The sequence below is a fragment of the Podarcis melisellensis genome (genome assembly GCF_964234715.1).
Source record: "Podarcis melisellensis genome assembly, chromosome: 13".
NCBI classification, from domain to species: domain Eukaryota; kingdom Metazoa; phylum Chordata; class Lepidosauria; order Squamata; family Lacertidae; genus Podarcis; species Podarcis melisellensis.
This window is the reverse complement of record NC_138545.1, coordinates 490670-510286: the sequence shown is the minus strand read 5'-3', so window position 1 is coordinate 510286 and position 19617 is coordinate 490670. Positions and strand designations below refer to the sequence as shown.

Genomic DNA, 19617 nt, shown 5'->3' with positions numbered 1-19617 from the left:
GGGTCCCTTCCAACGCTTCAATTCTACGATTCTATTATCTCAGCTGCGTTGCTGGACTTTAGTTTGCTCTTACAACAGTTCACTGCTCCCAGTATGCAAGAAGGAGAAACACACGCAGTGGAAATGGAAATTGTATTAACTATGGACTAAGGCAGAGCCCATAAATCTCCATGTAGTCACAATTGGACCCGTGCCAGCAGCAAAATGCGCCTGGCACCTGGCTAATTTCTAACACTATTTTTTAAAGTAACGGACCCCTGGATGGTTAAGTCCAAAGGCGACTTTGGGGAGAGGCACTCATCTCGCTTTCAGGCCAGGGGAGCTGGTGTTTGTCCAGAGAATAGTCAGCTTAGCCTAGCAGTTACTTTGCAGATTCACCAATTGCTTACCAGCACTTCGATTTAAATAAAAGAAAGAAAGTAGCAAAGAATGAGGCGTTTGGTGGAATACAATCAATTTATTAGAAAATAAAGAAGGCTAAGTTTGTGTACGTATCATTTCAAGTGTTCCTGTTCCTTTTTCCATTCCTTTATTACTACTGTAACAATGGGCATTCTGAGGCTGTTCCTCTCCTCCTGATCCATCCAACCCTGGCTGACAATTCCCCCCTCTCGCTCTCGCACCTCCAAGGGTCTCTCCTGAAGAGGCCAGAGACCTCCTTGGCTGCTTTGAGTCCCGGAAGACCTGCTCCTGCCTTGGAGGCCTTTTCCCATCTGACCACAGGGATATGCAGCTGGGGTTGTTTGTTTGTATCTGTTTTAAGTCGTTGCTGTGATTTGTGTGGAAATTGCTAGGTTTGGTTGTGTATTTTTTGATGTTTGACCACTTTCTTATATACAATCTGTGTATTTTTTGATGTTTGACCACTTTCTTATATACAATCTATTAAACTGATATATCGCCCTCAACCGAAAATCTCAGTGAGTGTTTGCTTCAAGGTGAAGCTCTTTCCGCACTCTTGGCATTGAAATGGTTTCCCCCCCACTGTGAATTCTCTGATGTCACAGAAGCACTCTTCTTGCAGTAAAGCCCATTGTGCATTCTAAGGACTGATGTAGTTTCTGCCCTGTATGAATTATTTGGTGGGAAGTGAGACTTTTCTTGTGGGTGAAGATCTTTCCACATTCCAAGCATTATTAGGGTTTCTTCCCTCTATGAATTCTTTGATGGTAAGACAAATATATCTTCCAACTGAAGCTCTCTCCACATTCCAAACACTGATATGGTTTCTCCCCTGTATGAATTCTTTGATGAGAAGTGAGATCAATATTCCGATTGAAGCCCTTTCCACATTCCAAACACTGATAGGGTTTCTGCCTTGTATGGATTTTTTTATGGGAGGTGACATAGGCCTTCGAACTGAAGCTCTTCCCGCATTCCAAGCACTGAAACGGTTTCTCCCCTGTATGAATTATTTGATGGGTAGTGAGATGGGACCTCTGACTGAAGCACTTTCCACATTCCAAGCACTGATATGGTTTCTCCCTTGTATGAATTCTCTCATGGATAGTGAGATGGGTGGTCCCACTGAAGCTCTTCCCACAGTGCAAGCACTGGTAGGGTTTCTCCCTCGTATGAATTCTTTGATGGGTAGTGACATTGGCCTTTGTACTGAAGCTCTTCCCACATTCCAAGCACTGATAAGGTTTCTCTCCTTTATGAAATCTTTGATGGACCGTGAGATAAGAGCTGCGACTGAAGCTCTTCCCACATTCCAAGCACTGATGTTTTTTCTTCCCAGTGGGAATTCTTGGATGGGATAAGGAATGAGAGCTCTCTCCACACTCTACATATTGATAGGGGTTCTTCACTGTGTGGATTTTGTCATGCATTCGCTGGTTCTTCATTTGTAATTCATCACCACCTGCAACAAAGAGAGATATGGATTTTCAACATCTACATGCAGCCGATGGGAGAGATCATCAGCGGGTTGGGGCTGGGTGTTCAGCAGTATGCTACCTCTCTTTCAAATCAGAATCAGTGAAGGCGGTGAAGGTCCTGTGTGAGTGTCTGGAGGCAGTTGGAGGATGGGTGGCAGCTAACAGACTGAGGTTGAATCCTGACAAGACAGAAGTACTCTTTTGGGGGGACAGGAAGCGGGCGGGTGTGGAGGACTCTCTGGTCCTGAATGGGCTAACTGTGCCCCTGAAGGACCAGGTGTGCGGCCTGGGAATCATTTTGGACTCACAGCTGTCCATGGAGGCGCAGGTCCATTCTGTGTCCAGGCCAGCTGTCTACCAGCTCCACCTGATACGCAGGCTGAGACCCTACCTGCCCGTTGATAGTCTCGCCAAAGCGGTGCATGCTCTAGTTATCTCTCGCTTAGACTACTGCAATGCGTTCTATGTGGGGCTACCTTTGAAGGTGACCTGGAAAGACAAATCGCTGATGATACATTGAGCAACGGATATATGATATAACATTGAAATGGCAGCTTGGGAAAGATTGTGGAATGGAGAATTGAAATTTACAGCATGTTATGAGTTAAAAGAACACTATAGGAAAATGATGTATAGATGGCATTTGACTCCTAGTAACTTAGCTAAAATGTACAAGACCAAATCAAATGCCTGCTGGGAATGTCAAGGGAAGGAAGGTACCTTTTTCACATGTTGTGTTCGTGTAAGATAGTAAAAGTCTTCGGGAAAATGATTTATAATGAGTTGAAAAAAATGCTGAAAATAATCTTTGTTAAAAAACCGGAAGCTTCCCTTTCAGGTATAATGGGGGGAAAGGTACCCAAAGATGAGGGGGGAAACCTGTTTATGTATGCTACCACAGCTGCCTGAATGGTATAGGCCCAAGATGGAAAGAAAAAGCAGTACCAACAAAAGAAGATTGGCAATTTAAAAAGGCTCCCTTTACTTTATAAGAATGAAGCCTCCTTTTAAAAGGTTTGGGCAGTTCAGACCAGCCTGATCTCTGTTTAAGGTAAAGGCACCCCTGACAATTAAGATCTCTGTTCAGAAAGGCGTAATTGGAGGAAGTACATTCCCAGACCAAACAGTCCTCCATTCAAGGTGACCTGTGGAGGTGCTGGAAGCCCAGCTGCTGAAGGCAGCGCTATTGAGCTCCCTTACAATAGAGATATATGTATGGAATTGCAAAACAGATCTCATGATGCAACTAGGAGCCTTACTGAGAGAGGCCAGGATACCACGATTCTCCTCCATGACTTCCTTATGCAGAGCTCTCTGGGCAGGATCCAGCAACACCCACTCCTCAGCCGTGAAACGAACAGTGACATCTTCAAAACAAACTGAGCTCTGAAAAAAAAATATCCTTCTCTTAGGCAGCATAAAGATTATTTCCTGCATGTTGCTCTTTTGCTTCCTGCCTGGGTTGTTCTAATCAGATTAGTCTGCTGCACTTTAGGATAATTGGTGCTGATTTTAATGCTTTAATGGAGTTCTTTCATAGTGTACTTTAATGATGGGTATCTTAGTGAAAATGGGTGGAACTCCACGTTGTTTTATTCAGATCATTCTCTCTGTGGAAGCTTTTCAGTTTGCCAAATGGAAGAATCCCTCTCTCCTCTCCCTGTTTGTTGCTCTGGGATGGAAAGACTCTCCAGGTGTCCTAAAGACAATTTATAATGAATAATTCTAGTGACAAGAGGAGGGGAGAGATTTGTTCGGTCTCAGAAATGCCCTGTCTCTCCTTTCCCCCCCCCCCCCATGGCTCATTCCCCGCACCTGATCCGGTTCCTCAGCCGCTGCTTCCCCTCCACCAGGATGAAGAGATGGAGGAGGAGGTCTTGCCGGCATCCTTCTTTCACCTGCGAGAGACAAAGGGAAGTGGGGAGACAGGAGTGCAGGATGCTTCTCTCAGAGCTGAAGCAGTGCATCTCTAACTACAGATTAAGAAATACCCCCCTATACCTATTTCAGATTTAATTGTGCAAAAATATTTATCAGGCTCCTCTGGGCTCTGGGCCTCAAATGTCTTCCCCAAAAAGATCAAAAGAACCACTAGGTTACTTTCAACACCAACAGAATGGGACCAAACTGAGAAAATACTCCTTCCTTCTTACCCAGTGGCTTATCTCTGGTGTCCAACAGAGACTTCTCTACTTCAGAGGAATTAGGACCAATTTCAGCAAACGGATCCTTTCCCTGAAACAGCAACAAGGATTCAAAACAGAGACGGGGAAAAGAATCAGAATAGGAATGGCAGAGGCAAAAATTTTAGCAGCATCTGGTAGCCTTCCGAAAAAGGATGAGATTTAGGGTCCTGCTCCCTCCTGATCAGAGCCCCTTGGGAGCATCCAGAGGAAAGTCTCTCTCACCTGCTTCCTCTCCTCTGCCTGACTCAGGAGGAAACCTTCGGCCAGGGCCACTGCCTGGGAACTGGTCTCTGCTCCGCATTCCCTCACCCAGCTCTCCATCTCCGGTGGAAGGACGGCCAGGAACTGCTCCAAGATCACCAGGTCCAGCATCTCAGCTTTCGTGTGCCTTTCCGGCTTCAGCCACTGGTGGCAAAGGTGGTAAAGTCGGCTGCAAACCTCACGGGGTCCTTCAGCATCCTGGTAACAGAACCAGCTGAATTGCTGGCTCTGCACCTCTGAGCGAAGGGAGTCCTCCTCTCCCAGGATCTTCTGCCCAGAGCCTTCCCAGAATCCTGCACTGCTTCCCGTTTCCATGGCCGTGCCTCTTCCTACTTCAGGGCCAGCTGAGTTTTGCTCATCCATCTGTGCTCTCAGGAAGCCTCCAAGAGACAGGAAGGATCCCCTTGGTCCTCTTCCAAGTTCTGTTTGTCCAAATTAGAGGTGCTAGAAAAGCCAACAAAGAAAAAGCATTGTTCTGTTATAAAATCACAACACGGACAAGAGGAGAAAAATGTTCCCTGAGCAAGCGAGGATGAGTCTCGTAGGAACCAAGGCTGGACTGCACCACTGGGCGGACTTTGAGCTTTGCTTACGAAAGAAAAGGAGAAGTAATGCTCTTGCCCTCCTAGAAGGAAAATGACCATCCCAGATGTGCAGGAAAGTGAAGGGATTTCTGTGAAATGAATCAGCCTGGTTGATCCTGCCTTTCCGTGTTTGCAGTCAAGGAATAAAGTCAGAACGGTGAGTGACAAGTGAGTCATTTGTACCAAGTGTAACGTGGAAACCAGGCTATAGTGAGGAGTTCCCACCTCCTCAAGACAAACTACTGAGATGGGGTCCTTTTTTCCTTGTTCTGAGGGCCAGATCCTCATCTGGGAAACGCCCTGAGGGCCAAGTGGGTGAGGCCAAAGGACAGAATTCAAAAGCAGGTAAAGTAGGACCTACCTTCTTTCTGTGATTGCAACTCTTTTTAATGTTGTGTTTTAATCCTGAAATTTGCCCTGGGAATTCAGGAGGGTGGCTGTGTCATTAATAATGTGACACAGCAGAACCCCCACATCTGCGTGGGATACTTCTGGATCCAACATAGTCCCTTGAGTGTCCGCTTCAACATCCCACCAGTGTGCCAGCTGGAGTCCCTGTGTGGCGAGGGGACTCCCAAGTTAAGGGCTGGCTTCCCTCTCTGTATTCACGGCATTTCTATCCACCTTTCCCCCCATGGGCTCCAAAAGGCAGCCATGGGTCCAGCTCATCCGTATCCTGACCAGCCTTTGAGTGGAGAGTCCTGCACTGCTCATGTTTGGTCCAGATGACTCTCGAGGTTCCCTTCCCCCCCCCCGGATCCTTTGCAGAGAGGACCCTCTGGTCCCTGTTTTTTTGGGGGTCACCCTCACCCTCACCCTCCCCCTCCCCCCAAAGCTCCCCAGGCAAGAAGAGAGACTCACTCAATGCAGGAGGCGCCTCCGAAGAGACAACAGCTGCCTCCTCTGACAGGAAGGGGCTGGGGAGGGCGGGGCTTGGACTCTGGAGGACCCGCCCCCGCCTTCATTTCTGGTCCTCTCTAGGAATCCAGCTCAGTTCCTCTTAACCCGGCTGAAAGAGCCCGATGAAATCTCGTTGGAACAAATCTCACGGCAACATTTTCGAAGCCATTTCCTCCCTGGGTTCTTTTCTCTCTTCTTCTCTGCCTGCCCCTTCCTTCTCCCCCAGCAATGAGTCCCAGGCGCCTTTCCATCTCCGGGGAGACAGAGCTCAGCCCCCCTCAGAGCAGCCCCACTTTCAAGGCCCAGTGTCAGAAAACAGCGATATTAAGGGGGGGGGTGAGAAAGAGAATGACAGCTGAGCCTGGCAGAGTCTGGAGCTGCAGTGCCTCCGAAACACCACCAGGGGGCTGGAGCCTCTCTCTGATTGGCTACCCAGAGGGACCCCCAGGGGGCGGAGCCAGCCCTTTTGGCGGGAAGATGAGAGGCGCCTTTTCTGAGGGAGTTTTGAGGCTGGAGCTGAGATGGGAGGAAGGGAGGAGGAGGAGGAGAGGCTGGTCTGAGGGAGAAGTGGCTCTGGCCTGAGGAGAAGAAGGAGAGAGGAAGAGGGGCTGAGTCGGGGAGACAGGCTCCGGGGGTCGGAGAGAAAGAAGAGGGCCGAGGGATCCCCTGGGTCTGGCGCCCAAAAGAAAACGCCTCAGGAGGGGCATTGCTGAGAGGGAGGGAGACTGAGGGAAAGGAACCTGGTCTGGTTAAAAGGATTGAACTGCCAAACCTCCATAACTAAGGAAAGGAGCGAGAGGGAAGTAACAGAAACCGATTTGAGCTTTCCCCCACCCAGTCTAGAAACAGGAACATCTGTTTACCTGAAGTGTAGCAGCTCATTTTAGCAAGTTTAAGGAAAGCTGTGCCTATGCTACTGGTCTACCTTATAGGAATGTTATAAATGTTTGTTTTTATGAAACACTCTGAAAAACGTTTCAGAATATACCATGCGGAGGTTGTTTCTCTCCCCATGTTGCTCCCACCCCCTCCTGCTCCCTCTTCCCTCTGCATTCAAGGGGCACAGCTGGGCTTTTCAGCAAACACCCCCTTATTCCCCCTGCCACCCCAGAACTCTGACCTGAACACTTCACCCCCAACGTAGCAAAGAATGAGGTGTGAGGTGGAGTACAACTGATTTATTAAAAACAAACACTAATTTCAAGATAATTTGGTGTAGATAAGTTAGGACTGCCATAAGTCCAGATTTTCTTGGATCTTAGGTAAATCAATGAAAAAGCAGGTTATTTTGGCATTGTCATAAAATTGGGGGGGGTCCTAAAAAAAGCACAACAATGTTGGGGTCTTCCTAAAAATGCTTAACAGCTTTCAGGGTGTCCTGGTTTTTACTTTTTGAAATATGGCAACCCTAACATAAGTGTATGGTTTAAAATCTTCCAGTTTTTCCTGCTCATTCTTCATTACTTTATTACTACTGTAACAATAGGTATTACAAGGTTATTCCTCTAGTACTGAGTTCAACCTCAAACTGTTTCCTTGCAGGCTTTCTCCACCAGCCTGAGGGGGCCGGGTCCAGGGTGATGAGCAGATAGACTCCAGCTACAAAGCTGAGACCGCGGATGAGGACAGAGACCATCCTGGCTGTGAGTCCTCTAAGACCTTCTCCTGCCTTGCAGGCCTTTTCCCATGTAGGAAAGTCCAGACTGACTCCAGCTACAAAAGCTGGGGCCGCTGAACAAACTCTGGGGCTTAGCAGGTTTTTCTATCTTTATTTTAGATCTTCTCATGATTTATGTGGCTATTCTCCAGTGTGACTGTGTATTTTAATGTTTTATTTATTGCTTATGACTACTCTGCTATTTATTTAATTTATTACATTTGTATGACGTCTTTCATCCGAAGATCTCAGTGTGTTTCACAACATAAAAATGCAAAATAAAAACATAAAAATGCAAAATAATGGGATTGTTTTGTTTCCCATACAGTCTAAGTATGGATGCTTCTTTTAACGTCTTAATGGAATTATTTTATTTTGTGTTTTGTTCTGTGCATTGTTCTGTGTAGGTGGAGGACTCACCCAATGCCCTAAAACAACTTCAAGGGGGAGTTTTGACAGAAGCCAAGAGGAAGAGGCGAGAAATTCCTGGGACTCCAGAGGAACCCTGCCTGCCCCACCCCTCCGCCTCTTTCCCCACAAGGCTGCTTTCCCCTACCTGAGCTGCTTCCACAGTCACTGCTCCACCAACAAGAAAATATGGATGAGGAGGTCTTGCCAGCAACCTTATATCACCTGCAAGAGACAAAGGTAAGTGGGAAGCCAGTGTAGTGTCAGCATAAAGGGAAATAGCAGCATTCTATACTGCTTGGTCAGACCACACACGGAATACTTTAGCCACACATGGACAACAATTTCGGAAGGATGTTGACAAGCTGGAAGATGTGCAGAGGAGGGTAGCCAAGATGATCAAGGGTCTGGAAGCCAAGCCATATAAGGAATGGTTGAGATGGGGAAAGAGGAACCTGAGAGGAGGGGAATTGGCTCGTGGCTTCAAGGAGCTTCTGTCTAAGTCTCTGAGGGTAAGGGGTGTTCAACAATGGGAACAGCCTCCCTGCGAAGGCTGGTGGACTCTCCTTCCATGGAGAGTTTTAAAGCGTCATGGATGCTTTAGTGGTGATTCTTGCAATGCAGGGAGGTGGACTAGATGACTGCCAGGGTCCCTTCCCACTCTACAATTCTGTGATTCTATGAAAGTCTCATTTGCTGAGTGCCCTCTGATTTGGGGGGGGGGGGTGTTGGGCTGTCGTGGATGGGGTGGCGCTGTAGTCTAAACCACAGGGCCTCGAGCTTGCCGATTGCAAGGTCGGAGGTTCGAATCTGCGTGCCAGGCTGAGCTCCCATTGCTCTGTCCCAGCTCCTGCCAACCTAGTAGGGCTGAAAGCAAGTAGATAAATAGGTACCACTGCAGCAGGAAGGAAAATGGCATTTCCATGCGCTCTGGCACTCATCACGGTGTCCTGTGGCGCCAGAAGCGGTCTAGTCCTGCTGGCCACCTGACCCTGAATTCTGCCTGGTCAAACGCCGGCTCCTCAGACTGAAATCAGCGGTGAGAGCCACACCTCAAAGTTGAATTCGACTGGACTTAAAGGGGTCCTTTACCCACCTGTACCCTTTACTGTCCGCTCTAGGAAGGCAGCTCCGCTCCTCTTAACCCTTGGCCAGCCGAGCGCCCCTTCTCTCCCTCGCCATCCCCGCCGGGGAGGATTTGGGGGCCCCTCTTGGCTGGCGAGCTGAGCTGCTCCCTCCCTTGGAAACAGCAGCAGGAGGGGCAGGTGGAAGGGGGAAAGGCTCTGCGAGAAGGAGGAAACCCCAAAGAGTTGGGGGGTCTCCCAGGGTCATCCCGTCAGCCTGGAGATGGGGGCGAAGAGGGTGGGGCTGGGAGACACCAGAGGCTCCAACTCCTCTCCTTCAGCCTTGCCCTCTCCTGAGGAGTCACCCCAACAGGGCAGGAGGGCCAAGCAGGCAGAGCTGGCACCAGACTCTGGGCCCTGCGCCTCTTAGGGGCCCCGCGACAACGGATCAACAGAATATTGATTGGGTTTATTGCAGTTGCTGGTTGGTAAAATCAGAAAGTGATTCGGAGGTCATTTGCGAGGGGACCCAGAGATTTCAACGGCCAGGGGGCCTCCACAGGCTTTAATGGGGTCATGGTCCCCAGAGGACAGGGGCCCCCTCTGCATGCCCACCCCCAGCAGGGCAAAGGGCCCCAGCTCCCTCGGATGGGGGACAGGAAGAAGCTGGTGTCTCCTGCCAGGACAGACCCTGGGGGTCCCTCCAGCTGCTCCAGGTTTCCAGCCCTGACTGGCAGCCGTGACCCTCCAGGGTTCAAGACAGGGAATGTTCCCAGCCTGACCTTGAGATGCTCGCAGGGGAGATGGAGCCTGGGCCCTTCTGCATGCCAAGCAGGTGTCCTGCTCCTGAGCTATGGGGGCCCTTCCCAGAGTACTCAAGGGGCAGAGCTGTGAGCTGGGTCTTGACTGGGTCTTTCACCAAACAGCCCCTTCATTCCAGCTGCCACCGCCCCCCCAGAGTATTTTTATATTTTCCTTTATGATTTATCACTACCTTATTTTTCATTTATTAAGATTCATATACTGCCTTCATTTGAAGATATGAGGGCATTACGCAGCATTAACATTCAAAATAAAAACACCAATTACATAATAAAAACAAAAATGAAACACACCAATATTTCCGTCTCCCACAAAGACACTTAAAATGATAAAGTTTAATTAGCCAGAGGCCTGATGGTTATGTTGTGCTTACTTAAATACCCTTCCAAACTCTCAGCCAATCAACAGCCCCTCCCCCAGATAACATTACCTTAAATCTATTATAATATTGAACTTGGCTTACTATTATTACATGAGTTACTTTGCTAGAGGAGTACACAGCTTTAAATACAAACACCAGAATATGGCACCCAAATTTTAGGCAGACACAAATGCATGAACAATTTCTAAGAGTCTCATAGGAGAGCCAGTGTAGTATAGTGCCAGAGTATTTGACAACACCCTGGGAGACCTGGGTTCAAATCCCTCCTTGGCCATGAAGCTCACTAGGTGGCCTTGGGGAGCCTAACCTACCTCACACTTATTCTCATGATTGAAAAGGAGTTGAAGAACCATGTGAGCCCACAAGAACAGAACAAGAAAGGAGATTCTGACTAAACATCAAGAAGATGCATTGCAGTTCGTTAGACTAGATGACCCTCAAGATTCCTCCCAAAGCTACTATTCTATAATTCCAGGATTTCCCCCGCTGTGAGTTATTTCATGGGAAGTAAGATTTCCTTCCAGCTCTTCCCACATTCCAAGAACTGATATGGTTTCTCCCCTGTATGAATTATTTGATGGGAAGTGAGATTTTCCTTGAAGGTGAATCTCTTTCCACACTCTTGGCATTGAAATGGTTTCTCCCCCAGTGTGAATTCTCCTATGTCGCCATAAGTTTTTTGTTGAAGCAAAACACTTCTCACATTCCAAGCACTGATATGGCTTCTCCCCTGTATGAATTCTTAGATGGCAAGTAAGACTAATCTTCCAACTGAAGCACTTCCCACATTCCAAGCACTGGTATGGTTTCTCCCCTGTATGAATTCTTTGATGGGAAGTGAAACTATCCTTCCTGGAGAAGCTCTTCCCACATTCCACGCACTGGTATGGCTTCTCCTTTGTATGAATTCTCTGATGGGAAGTGAGATTGTCCTTCCTGGAGAAGCTCTTTCCACACTCAAAGCAGTGATAGGGCTTCTCACCGGTATGAATTCTTTGATGGAAAGTAAGACTAGTCTTCCCACTGAAGCTCTTTCCACACTCCAAGCAGTGATAGGGCTTCTTCCCCGTATGAATTCTTTGATGGGCTTTGAGATGTGAGATGTCACTGAAGCTATTCCCACACTCCAAGCACTGATATGGTTTCTCCCCACTGTGAATTCTCTTGTGTCGATGTAAATCTTTTCCTGTAGTAAAGCACTTCTCACATTCCAAGCACTGGTATGGTTTCTCCCCTGTATGAACTCTCTGGTGGGAAGTGAGATTCTCCTTCCTGGAGAAGCTCTTTCCGCACTCCAAACATTGATATGGTTTCTCCCCTGTATGAATTCTTAGATGGCAAGTAAGACTAATCTTCCGACTGAAGCTATTCCCACACTCCAAGCACTGGTATGGTTTCTCTCCTGTATGAACTCTCTGGTGGGAAGTGAGATTCTCCTTCCTGGAGAAGCTCTTTCCACATTCCACGCACTGGTATGGTTTCTCTACGCTATGAATACTCCAATGTCGACGGAAGTTTCTGCTTTTAGTAAAGAACTTTCCACATTCCAAACACTGATAAGGTTTCTCCCCGGAATGAATTCTTTGATGGGCTTTGAGGTGTGAGCTGTGATTGAATCTCTTTCCACATTCCAAGCACTGAAAGGGTTTCTTCCCAATAGGATTTCTTTGATGGGAAGTGGCATGGGAGCTCTGACTGAAGTTTTCTCCATGTTCCAAATATTGATATGGCTTCTCCACTGTGTGGCTTTTGTCCTGTTGTCCCTTATTCTTAATTTCTAATTCATCACCATCTGCAATGAAGAGAGGAACAGATCAGAGCCCAAGAAAGAAATGAGTTCCCAGTTTTTGAATAACACTCATGAACATTTATGATAAAGGAAGATCTGAAGGGCGTTAGATGGGAAGTCTTACTGCAGAATTCACTGCCTTTGCTGACTAACATTCACTGTTATATTTATGGGAAATTCATATTCAAAAAGCCTGTTCTTTTCAGGGGTGAAATTTCTTTGCCTCAATCATTGAACCAACTCCATCTGCAAGGTCAGAACTCTATTTGAATGTGAATTGGATTCTCTGTCTACCAATTACCTAGCGTCCAGGGGAGAATTAAATTGCTGTGTAATGACAGAATTCTAAATGGGTTTGGAAAATAGATCAACAAGCTCTAAACTAACTATTGGTGATTTCAAAAGATTAAGCGACGTCCACTTCCCTAGACACTCAGAAAGCCTATCCACACCCTGATCCCTGTGCAAAAAGGCAGAAGGGGAGGAACCATATTCACAGACAAAACAGTCCATAGCCCTCCATGCAAGGTGAGCTGTGGGGGTGTGAGAATCCCTGGCACTCTGGACGTCCGGGTTGGCGCCATCAATTAATCGCGGATTCGCTCCGAGCTCCGGAGGGAATTGGCTCTGCAGAGACTGGGTCTTGCCGCGACGGCGACGTGGGGACCCTTAAAATCACAGGCGCAGAAGCCTGTGAGCGTAGTGACTCGGCAGGCACCATTTGCGCCCCCCCCAATCCATGAAGGAGCCTTTTTAAAGGCTTTGGAACGGGGACGGGGTGCGGCACGGTGCTGAGAGTACTCCTTCATCTGCAGAGTGAAGCCGCAAGCCATTATCGGAGAGCGCTGACTTTCTCTTGGAACATTCAGACTCTAAAACATCAACCCGTGAGTAATACGGAAACTGGAATTTTAAATAAAAATTTGGTGGATCAGGAACGAGCGGGGAAGGCTTAAAAAGGAAGTCCACCCCCCCTTTGTAAACAATTTAAAGCAAAGGACCTGCTAGCTAAGGTCGAGATAATCTTTTCTTTCTTTTTAGTAAAAGACTTTAATTTCACAGTTTTGACATCATAAGAATTTTTGCTGGAGGATAATAAGATTAATTTTGGGAGCTGAAGTTTCACCCCCCCGGACCCGGGAGTGTCCCGCGAGAGAGCCTGTTGATGAAAGACTGAAAAGTTTGACAGCTGTCAAGTTAGCTGTCAAGACGGAAAAAGAGAACCTTGTTTCTGTTCCTTAATTTGTAATAATCTGTTGAAAATAAGGAAGGGCTGATACAAAATAACCTGACTTTTGGACTTGAGCTGAAAGGAATATTAAGGAACTAATATCCCCCTAGAGGGGTTTAGTGACATTACAGGAATGGCTGGAGGAAGGAAAATCCAGGCTGAATTGGACAGAGCATTTGTTCTCTTGGGAAAGTTACAAGGCCAAACCGATGTTTTGGCTACAAATGTTACAACTCTGGACTTAGCAGTAAAGAACATTGTTGAATCTGATAAGGACTTGAAACAAGGAGCCTATCCAACTGAACAAATAGAGAAAGCGGAGAGCTTTGACAATATGGAGCAGGTGACATATGTTGCTCCTGAAGAAAAGGAAGAGGAGCTGAAACTTTACAGAAGTTAAAGGAGAGTTCATTTTGAGGCCTGACATGATGACAAAAAAGGAAAATAAAATTCTGATGTGGAGAGCCTGGCCTGAATTGGAGGTGGAAGTTGGAGCTCTGGGGACATTTGGACCTGAAAGGAGTATAAAACAAGATTTGAAGTACCCCCTAGGCTTTACTTTTAAATATGGAGGTCTGGCTGGTAGAAACATGGATCCTGTTGGGCCGGAGCTTCTTCAAGATTTGGAGTTTAACATTAAGGACTATCAAAAAGACCGGCAGAGAGGAACTGAGAGAGAATTGAGAGCCTCGGACGTGAGATCTCCAGGCTAAACAGTATATTGAGACTGATGGATTTTTGTTGAGGACTGAAACCGGGAAAAGGGTGGGTGGAGTCTGGGAATCCAAAGGGTATATAAATATAGTTTGTTTTGTTTTTACTTTGCTTTGCTATTAGTATGGAAATTGGGAAAGTCGTGGAAGGGAAATTTTGGTCGACTTTAGGAAAAATGTTTAAGAAAAAATAATGAGGTATAAATATTGATGTGTAAATTTGGAGAAGTTAAAATTGGTTTTTAAAATGGTCTAAATTAAATGAAATTAAGGTTTGTAAATATAAATTGAGAAAATGGAAGAAAGAAGAAAAGTAAAATAATAACATGTTAGAATAAATTAAATTAAGTTAAAATGGAGAAGTAAGTCAAGGATTTGCTGAGCTAATAATTTAAATTGGAATACAAGAAGGGGAGGCGTGAGGAGGTCTGAGAAACAAGTTAAAAGAAAATAAGTATTTGAACTTTCAGGTGTTTTTAATTGTTTTTAAGTTCAGTGATCTGAACCTAGACATCTCTGTCTCTATCCTGCCTTTACACCCCCTTGCCATGGGGTGGGTGGATCCCACTGGGGAGCTGAGAATCCTGCGATGAGCAACCCTATATTTGCATGTGTTGATAATGCCTGATGTGTGTGAACTCAGGATGTTCCTGAATGCCTTTCAGGATGCAGGAATAAGGCTTTGACTTTATGTCGTATTAGAGTAATGTCGATCTTATACAGAGATAAGCCATATCATTAATTCAGATTAACACACATCTCCTGACACTCTAGGTTGAGATCTGTCAAAATCTGGGAAGTTTGTGATATGAAAATATTGACTGAACTTCAAAACAAGTATCATGCTCCAACAGGGAACCTTACCGGGAGAATTCATGATCCTCCAAGTCTCCTCCATAACTTCCTTATGCAGAGCTCTCTGGGCAGGATCCAGCAACGCCCACTCCTCAGCCGTGAAACAAACAGCGACGTCTTCAAAACAAACTGGACCCTAAAAGAAAAAAGGACCTTCTCTTACACAACAAAAAGATTCTTTACTGCACATTCCTCTTTCTGCCTGCATTGGATTAATCGGATTTGTTTGCTGCACATTTTGACCATGGATGCATAATCTAACGTTTTGGGAATCTTTCATACTGTTTTTAATGATGGGTATGAATCTTAATGAAAATGGATGGAACTGTATGTTTATTTCTTCAAATCATTCTGTCTCTGCAAGCACGCCAGTTTTCCAGATTTGACAGAAGGAGAGAGATTCATTTGCCCCCAGAAATGCCCTGTCTCCCCCCCCCAACCTCTTTCCCCCCATAGCTCCTTCCCCGCACCTGATCCAGTTCCTCAGCTGCTGCTTCCCCTCCACCAGGATGAAGAGATGGAGGAGGAGGTCTTGCCGGCATCCTTCTTTCACCTGCGAGAGACAAAGGGAAGTGGGGAGACAGGAGTGCAGGATGCTTCTCTCAGAGGTGCATTTGGGAGTTTGTCCCCATTTCATATTTTAGTTATGCCAAAGTACATCTCTCCTTTGGGTTCTTGGCCCCAAGTGTCTTCCCAAAATATTGAATGAACCCACAGATTAGTTTGAGAATTGCCAGAATGTGACCACACAGAGGAAAAACTCCTTCCTCCTTACCCAGCAGCCTCTCTCTGGTGTCCAACGAAGTCCTCTCTGCCTCAAAGGAATCAGGACCCATTTTTGCAGACAGATCCTTTCCCTAAAAGAGACACAAGGATTCAAAACAAATAATGAGAACTATTAGAAAAGGAATGGCAGGGGCAAAATCTTTAGGGATGTCCAATATAGCACCTTGGATACTTTCCAAAAAGGATGGGATTTAGGGATCTTCTCCCTCCTTGGAGCCCCCTGGGAGCATCCAGAGGAAAGTCTCTCTCACCTGCTTCTTCTCCGCCTGCTTCCTCTCCTCCGCCTGACTCAGGAGGAAACCTTCGGCCAGGGCCGCTGCCTGGGAACTGGTCTCTGCTCCGCATTCCCTCACCCAGCTCTCCATCTCCGCTGGAAGGACAGCCAGGAACTGCTCCAAGATCACCAGGTCCAGCATCTCAGCTTTCGTGTGCCTTTCCGGCTTCAGCCACTGGTGGCAAAGGTGGTAGAGTCGGCTGCAAACCTCTCGGGGTCCTTTGGCCTCCTGATAGTTGAACTGCCTCAACTGCTGGCTCTGCACCTCTGAGCAAAGGGAGTCCTCCTCTTCCAGGATCTTCTGCCCAGAGCTTTCCCAGAACCCCCCACTGCTCCCATTGATAATGCCATGGCCTCTTCCTGCTCCAGGGCCAGCTGAGTCTTGCTCATCCATCTTTAGGAAGGAATCCAGTTTTTCCTTGGCCAAGTTCTGCCTGTCTGATTTAGAGGTGCTGGCAAAGACTGCAAAGGAAATATATTGTTCTGTTATGAAATTGGCACACGGTCAGCAGAAGAAGAAGAAGGTCCCCTGAGCAAGTGTGGATGAGTCTTGCTAGGAACCAGGGCTGGACTGCACCACAGGCCAGACTCTGAGCTTTCTCTAAGAAGGAAAGGAAGAAGAATGAAGAAGAAACCCTCTCGCCCTCCTAGGGGGAAAGTGACCAGGCCAAAAGTGGAGGAAACGAAAGCGGTTTCTGTGAGATGAATCAGCCTGATGGACACCAGGAGCCTCTCCTGCTCCCTGCACTGGACTAGATGACCCTCGGGCTCCCTTCCAACTCTACGATTCCATGTTCCTATGATTCTCACAGGGGCCACCCAGGGGCCTGAATGGGAAGCCCCCCAGCAGGACTGGAGCGCAAGAGCCCCTCTCTCCCCCTGCGCTCCCTTGCAGCAACTGGGATTCTGCAGCATCGCTGGGGAGACAAGAAGCCAAGCAGAGCCCCTCCTCCTCCTCCCTGCCTTGGTCCCAGCCTGGCCTCCTAGGGCAGGGAGTTCCACAGGCTTGACTCTGCACGGCACCAAGAAGCGCTTTCTCTTCTCTGCCCCCTGCCCTCTTCCAACAGTCTCAATTGATTGCATGGCTCACGCTCCCCTATTATTGTTATTTGCATCTATTTCCCGTACAAATCTTTCTTTCCCACGACGACGTCTTGATTCCTGGGTCTGAAGGGGCTTCTTTGCAGGCCCTTTTCTTCCCTCCCCGAAGGGATCCAAAGGGATCCTGTGCCCTCGCCCCCACCCGGGCTTTGCAGAGAGGGGGGCAGGAGCCTCTGCCCCTTGACTTGGGGGTCCCCCTGCTCCCCCCTGCATCCCAGGGACCCCCCTCTTGTCCCCACTGCAGAGACTCACCGGCTTCCCGGAGGCGCCCAGGATGCAGCACGTGCAGAAGAGAGAGACAAAGGCCCCTCCTCCTCAGGTGGAGTTCCCGGTCCCCACCCTAGACTTCCTCTCCTCTCTAGGAATCCAGCTCAATCCCTTTTAACCCTTGGCAAGCCAGCGCCCCCCCTCTCTCCCTCTCCTGTCCTGTGCCGGGGAGTTCCACAGGTGAACTCCGCCTTGCGGTTAATTTTATCTGTCCTGAATCTTCCAACATTCCGATTCCTTGGCTTGGCTTTTGAAAATGAGGGGCGTGGGGGGCGGGGACTCAGTAATTAGCTAATTGGGAACCACTGCTCTAAAGTCTAAACTAAAGAGCCCCAAAGGCTGCAACTTTTCTTCATAGCAAAGTCTGCCTGGATCATTTTGGCAGCCCTTTTCTGACCCTTTTCCAACTCCTCAAACTTCATGAGGAGAGGCGACTGTACCCCCCATGAGGTTACGCCATAGATGGGTGACCAGGGGGGGCTGCAGGGCTCTGTCCGGGGCCTGTTGTTGCTCTGTCTGTCCATAAACGACTTGGATGGAGGAATTGAGGGGATGCTCATCCAGTTTGCAGATGACACCAAACTGAGAGGGAAGGCACAAAGGACAGAATCGGGATTCAAGATTACCATTTACAGATTGGAGAACTGGGGGCAAGCAAGCAAAATGAATTTCCATAGGGAAAAAGGTCAGGTCCTGCACTTAGGCAGGAAGAACCAGATGCACAGCTGTAGGATGGGGGACGCCTGCCTTACTAGTAGTGCATGTGAAAAAGATCAAGGGGTCTTGGTGGACCAGGAGCTCAACATGAGTTCACAGTGTGATGCAGCTGAGAAAAAGCAAATGCTATTCTAGGCAGCGTCCACAGAAGTCCAGTGTCCAGATCAAGGGAAGTCATAGTCCCACTCTCTTCCACCTTGGTCAGACCACACCTGGAATACTGTGTCCAGTTCTGGGCAAAACAATTAAAGAAAGATGTTGACCAGCTGGAAGGTGTGCAGAGGAGGGCAGCCAAGATGATCAAGGGTCTGGAAACCAAGCCAGATGAGGAACGGTTGAAGGAGCTGGGTATCTTTAGCCTGGAAAAGAGGAGACTGAGAGGAGATATGAGAGCCATCTTCAGATATCTTAAGGGCTGTCACATGGAAGGTGGAGCAAGCGAGGACCAGAACCAATGGATTCAAGTTACAAGAAAGGAGTCCGGCCTCTGCAATGCAGGAATCTTTCCCCCATGTGCCGACCCCATTATATATTTGGGGGGGGGCATGTGAGTGGGAGGGGGCATACAACATGCAGCAACAGATGGGAGGATGGGGTGCTGCTGCTGAGGCAGAGGGCACTCATTTATGCTCAGGAGGGACACAGGAGACAAGAGGAAGTAGCTGCTGCTATGGGTTGCCAGCACTGACTGGCAGCCTTGACCCTTCTGGGGGCCAGACGGGGAATGTTCCTAGTCTGACCCTGAGGTGCTGCCGGGGTGTGTGTGTGAAGCCTGGACCCTTCCACATGCCAAGCAGGTGCCCTTCCAGTGTTCTTTGTAGCCTTGTTCATATTATGGGGTGTTGAGGACAGCCGGGTTAGTTTCCATGAAGCTCTTTTAATGCTTCAGGATGCGCCATACAGAGCAGCGTAAGAAACTCAGCTATATCAGCTGGGTGCCAAGGGGCACTTTCAGCCTAAGTTGGTCACCATAACGGGGTCCCTTCCAACGCTTCAATTATTCTACGATTCTATTTTCTCAGCTGCGTTGCTGGGCTTTAGTTTGCTCTTACAACAGTTCACTGCTCCCAGTATGCAAGAAGGAGAAACACACGCAGTGGAAATGGAAATTGTATTAACTATGGACTAAGGCAGAGCCCATAAATCTCCATGTAGTCACAATTGGACCCGTGCCAGCAGCAAAATGCGCCTGGCACCTGGCCAATTTCTAACACTATTTTTTTAAGTAACGGACCCCTGGATGGTTAAGTCCAAAGGCGACTTTGGGGAGAGGCACTCATCTCGCTTTCAGGCCAGGGGAGCTGGCGTTTGTCCAGAGAATATTCAGCTTAGCCTAGCAGTTACTTTGCACATTCACCAATTGCTTAACAGAACTGTTTTTTAAAAAAGAAAAAAAAGTAGCAAAGAATGAGGCGTTTGGTGGAATACAATCAATTTATTAGAAAATAAACAAGTTTAGGCTAAGTTTGTGTACGTATCATTTCAAGTGTTCCTGTTCCTTTTTCCATTCCTTTATTACTACTGTAACAATGGGCATTCTGAGGCTGTTCCTCTCCTCCTGATCCAACCAACCCTGGCTGACAATTCCCCCCTCTCGCTCTCGCACCTCCAAGGGTCTCTCCTGAAGAGGCCAGAGACCTCCTTGGCTGCTTTGAGTCCCGGAAGACCTGCTCCTGCCTTGGAGGCCTTTTCCCATCTGACCACAGGGATATGCAGCTGGGGTTGTTTGTTTGTATCTGT

General features: G+C 47.8%; 2 protein-coding genes across 2 annotated transcripts; both read right to left on the bottom strand.

Moving 5' to 3' along the window:
• Positions 1-1058: 1058 nt before the first annotated feature.
• Positions 1059-4027, bottom strand: LOC309354631 (uncharacterized protein). The gene is made up of 3 exons (XM_081884881.1): positions 3696-4027; positions 3140-3266; positions 1059-1864 (listed from the first exon to the last, which is right to left on the bottom strand). The coding sequence occupies exons 1-3, from the start codon at positions 3765-3767 to the stop codon at positions 1137-1139; spliced, it is 927 nt and encodes a 308-aa protein (XP_081741007.1). The 5' UTR covers positions 3768-4027; the 3' UTR covers positions 1059-1136.
• Positions 4028-10210: 6183 nt separating this feature from the next.
• LOC309354619 (uncharacterized protein) lies at positions 10211-17202 on the bottom strand. Its single transcript, XM_081884854.1, has 6 exons — positions 17146-17202; positions 15770-16254; positions 15508-15589; positions 15203-15285; positions 14742-14868; positions 10211-11936 (listed from the first exon to the last, which is right to left on the bottom strand). The coding sequence occupies exons 2-6, from the start codon at positions 16184-16186 to the stop codon at positions 10603-10605; spliced, it is 2043 nt and encodes a 680-aa protein (XP_081740980.1). The 5' UTR covers positions 16187-16254; positions 17146-17202; the 3' UTR covers positions 10211-10602.
• Between the last annotated feature and the right edge of the window lie 2415 nt (positions 17203-19617).

What these genes read in the sequence shown, in the direction of transcription:
- LOC309354631 (XM_081884881.1), bottom strand. Translation starts at nt 3,767, where the DNA reads ATGCCGGCAAGACCTCCTCCTCCATCTCTTCATCCTGGTGGAGGGGAA. An exon ending in CGGCTGAGGAACCGGATCAG is followed by an intron (nt 3,267 to 3,695) that starts GTGCGGGGAATG and finishes TTTTTTTTTCAG; the next exon opens with AGCTCAGTTTGTTTTGAAGA. An exon ending in TGGTATCCTGGCCTCTCTCA is followed by an intron (nt 1,865 to 3,139) that starts GTAAGGCTCCTA and finishes TCTTTGTTGCAG; the next exon opens with GTGGTGATGAATTACAAATG.
- LOC309354619 (XM_081884854.1), bottom strand. Translation starts at nt 16,186, where the DNA reads ATGGATGAGCAAGACTCAGCTGGCCCTGGAGCAGGAAGAGGCCATGGC. An exon ending in CAGCTGAGGAACTGGATCAG is followed by an intron (nt 14,869 to 15,202) that starts GTGCGGGGAAGG and finishes TTTTTCTTTTAG; the next exon opens with GGTCCAGTTTGTTTTGAAGA. An exon ending in GAGGATCATGAATTCTCCCG is followed by an intron (nt 11,937 to 14,741) that starts GTAAGGTTCCCT and finishes TCTTCATTGCAG; the next exon opens with ATGGTGATGAATTAGAAATT.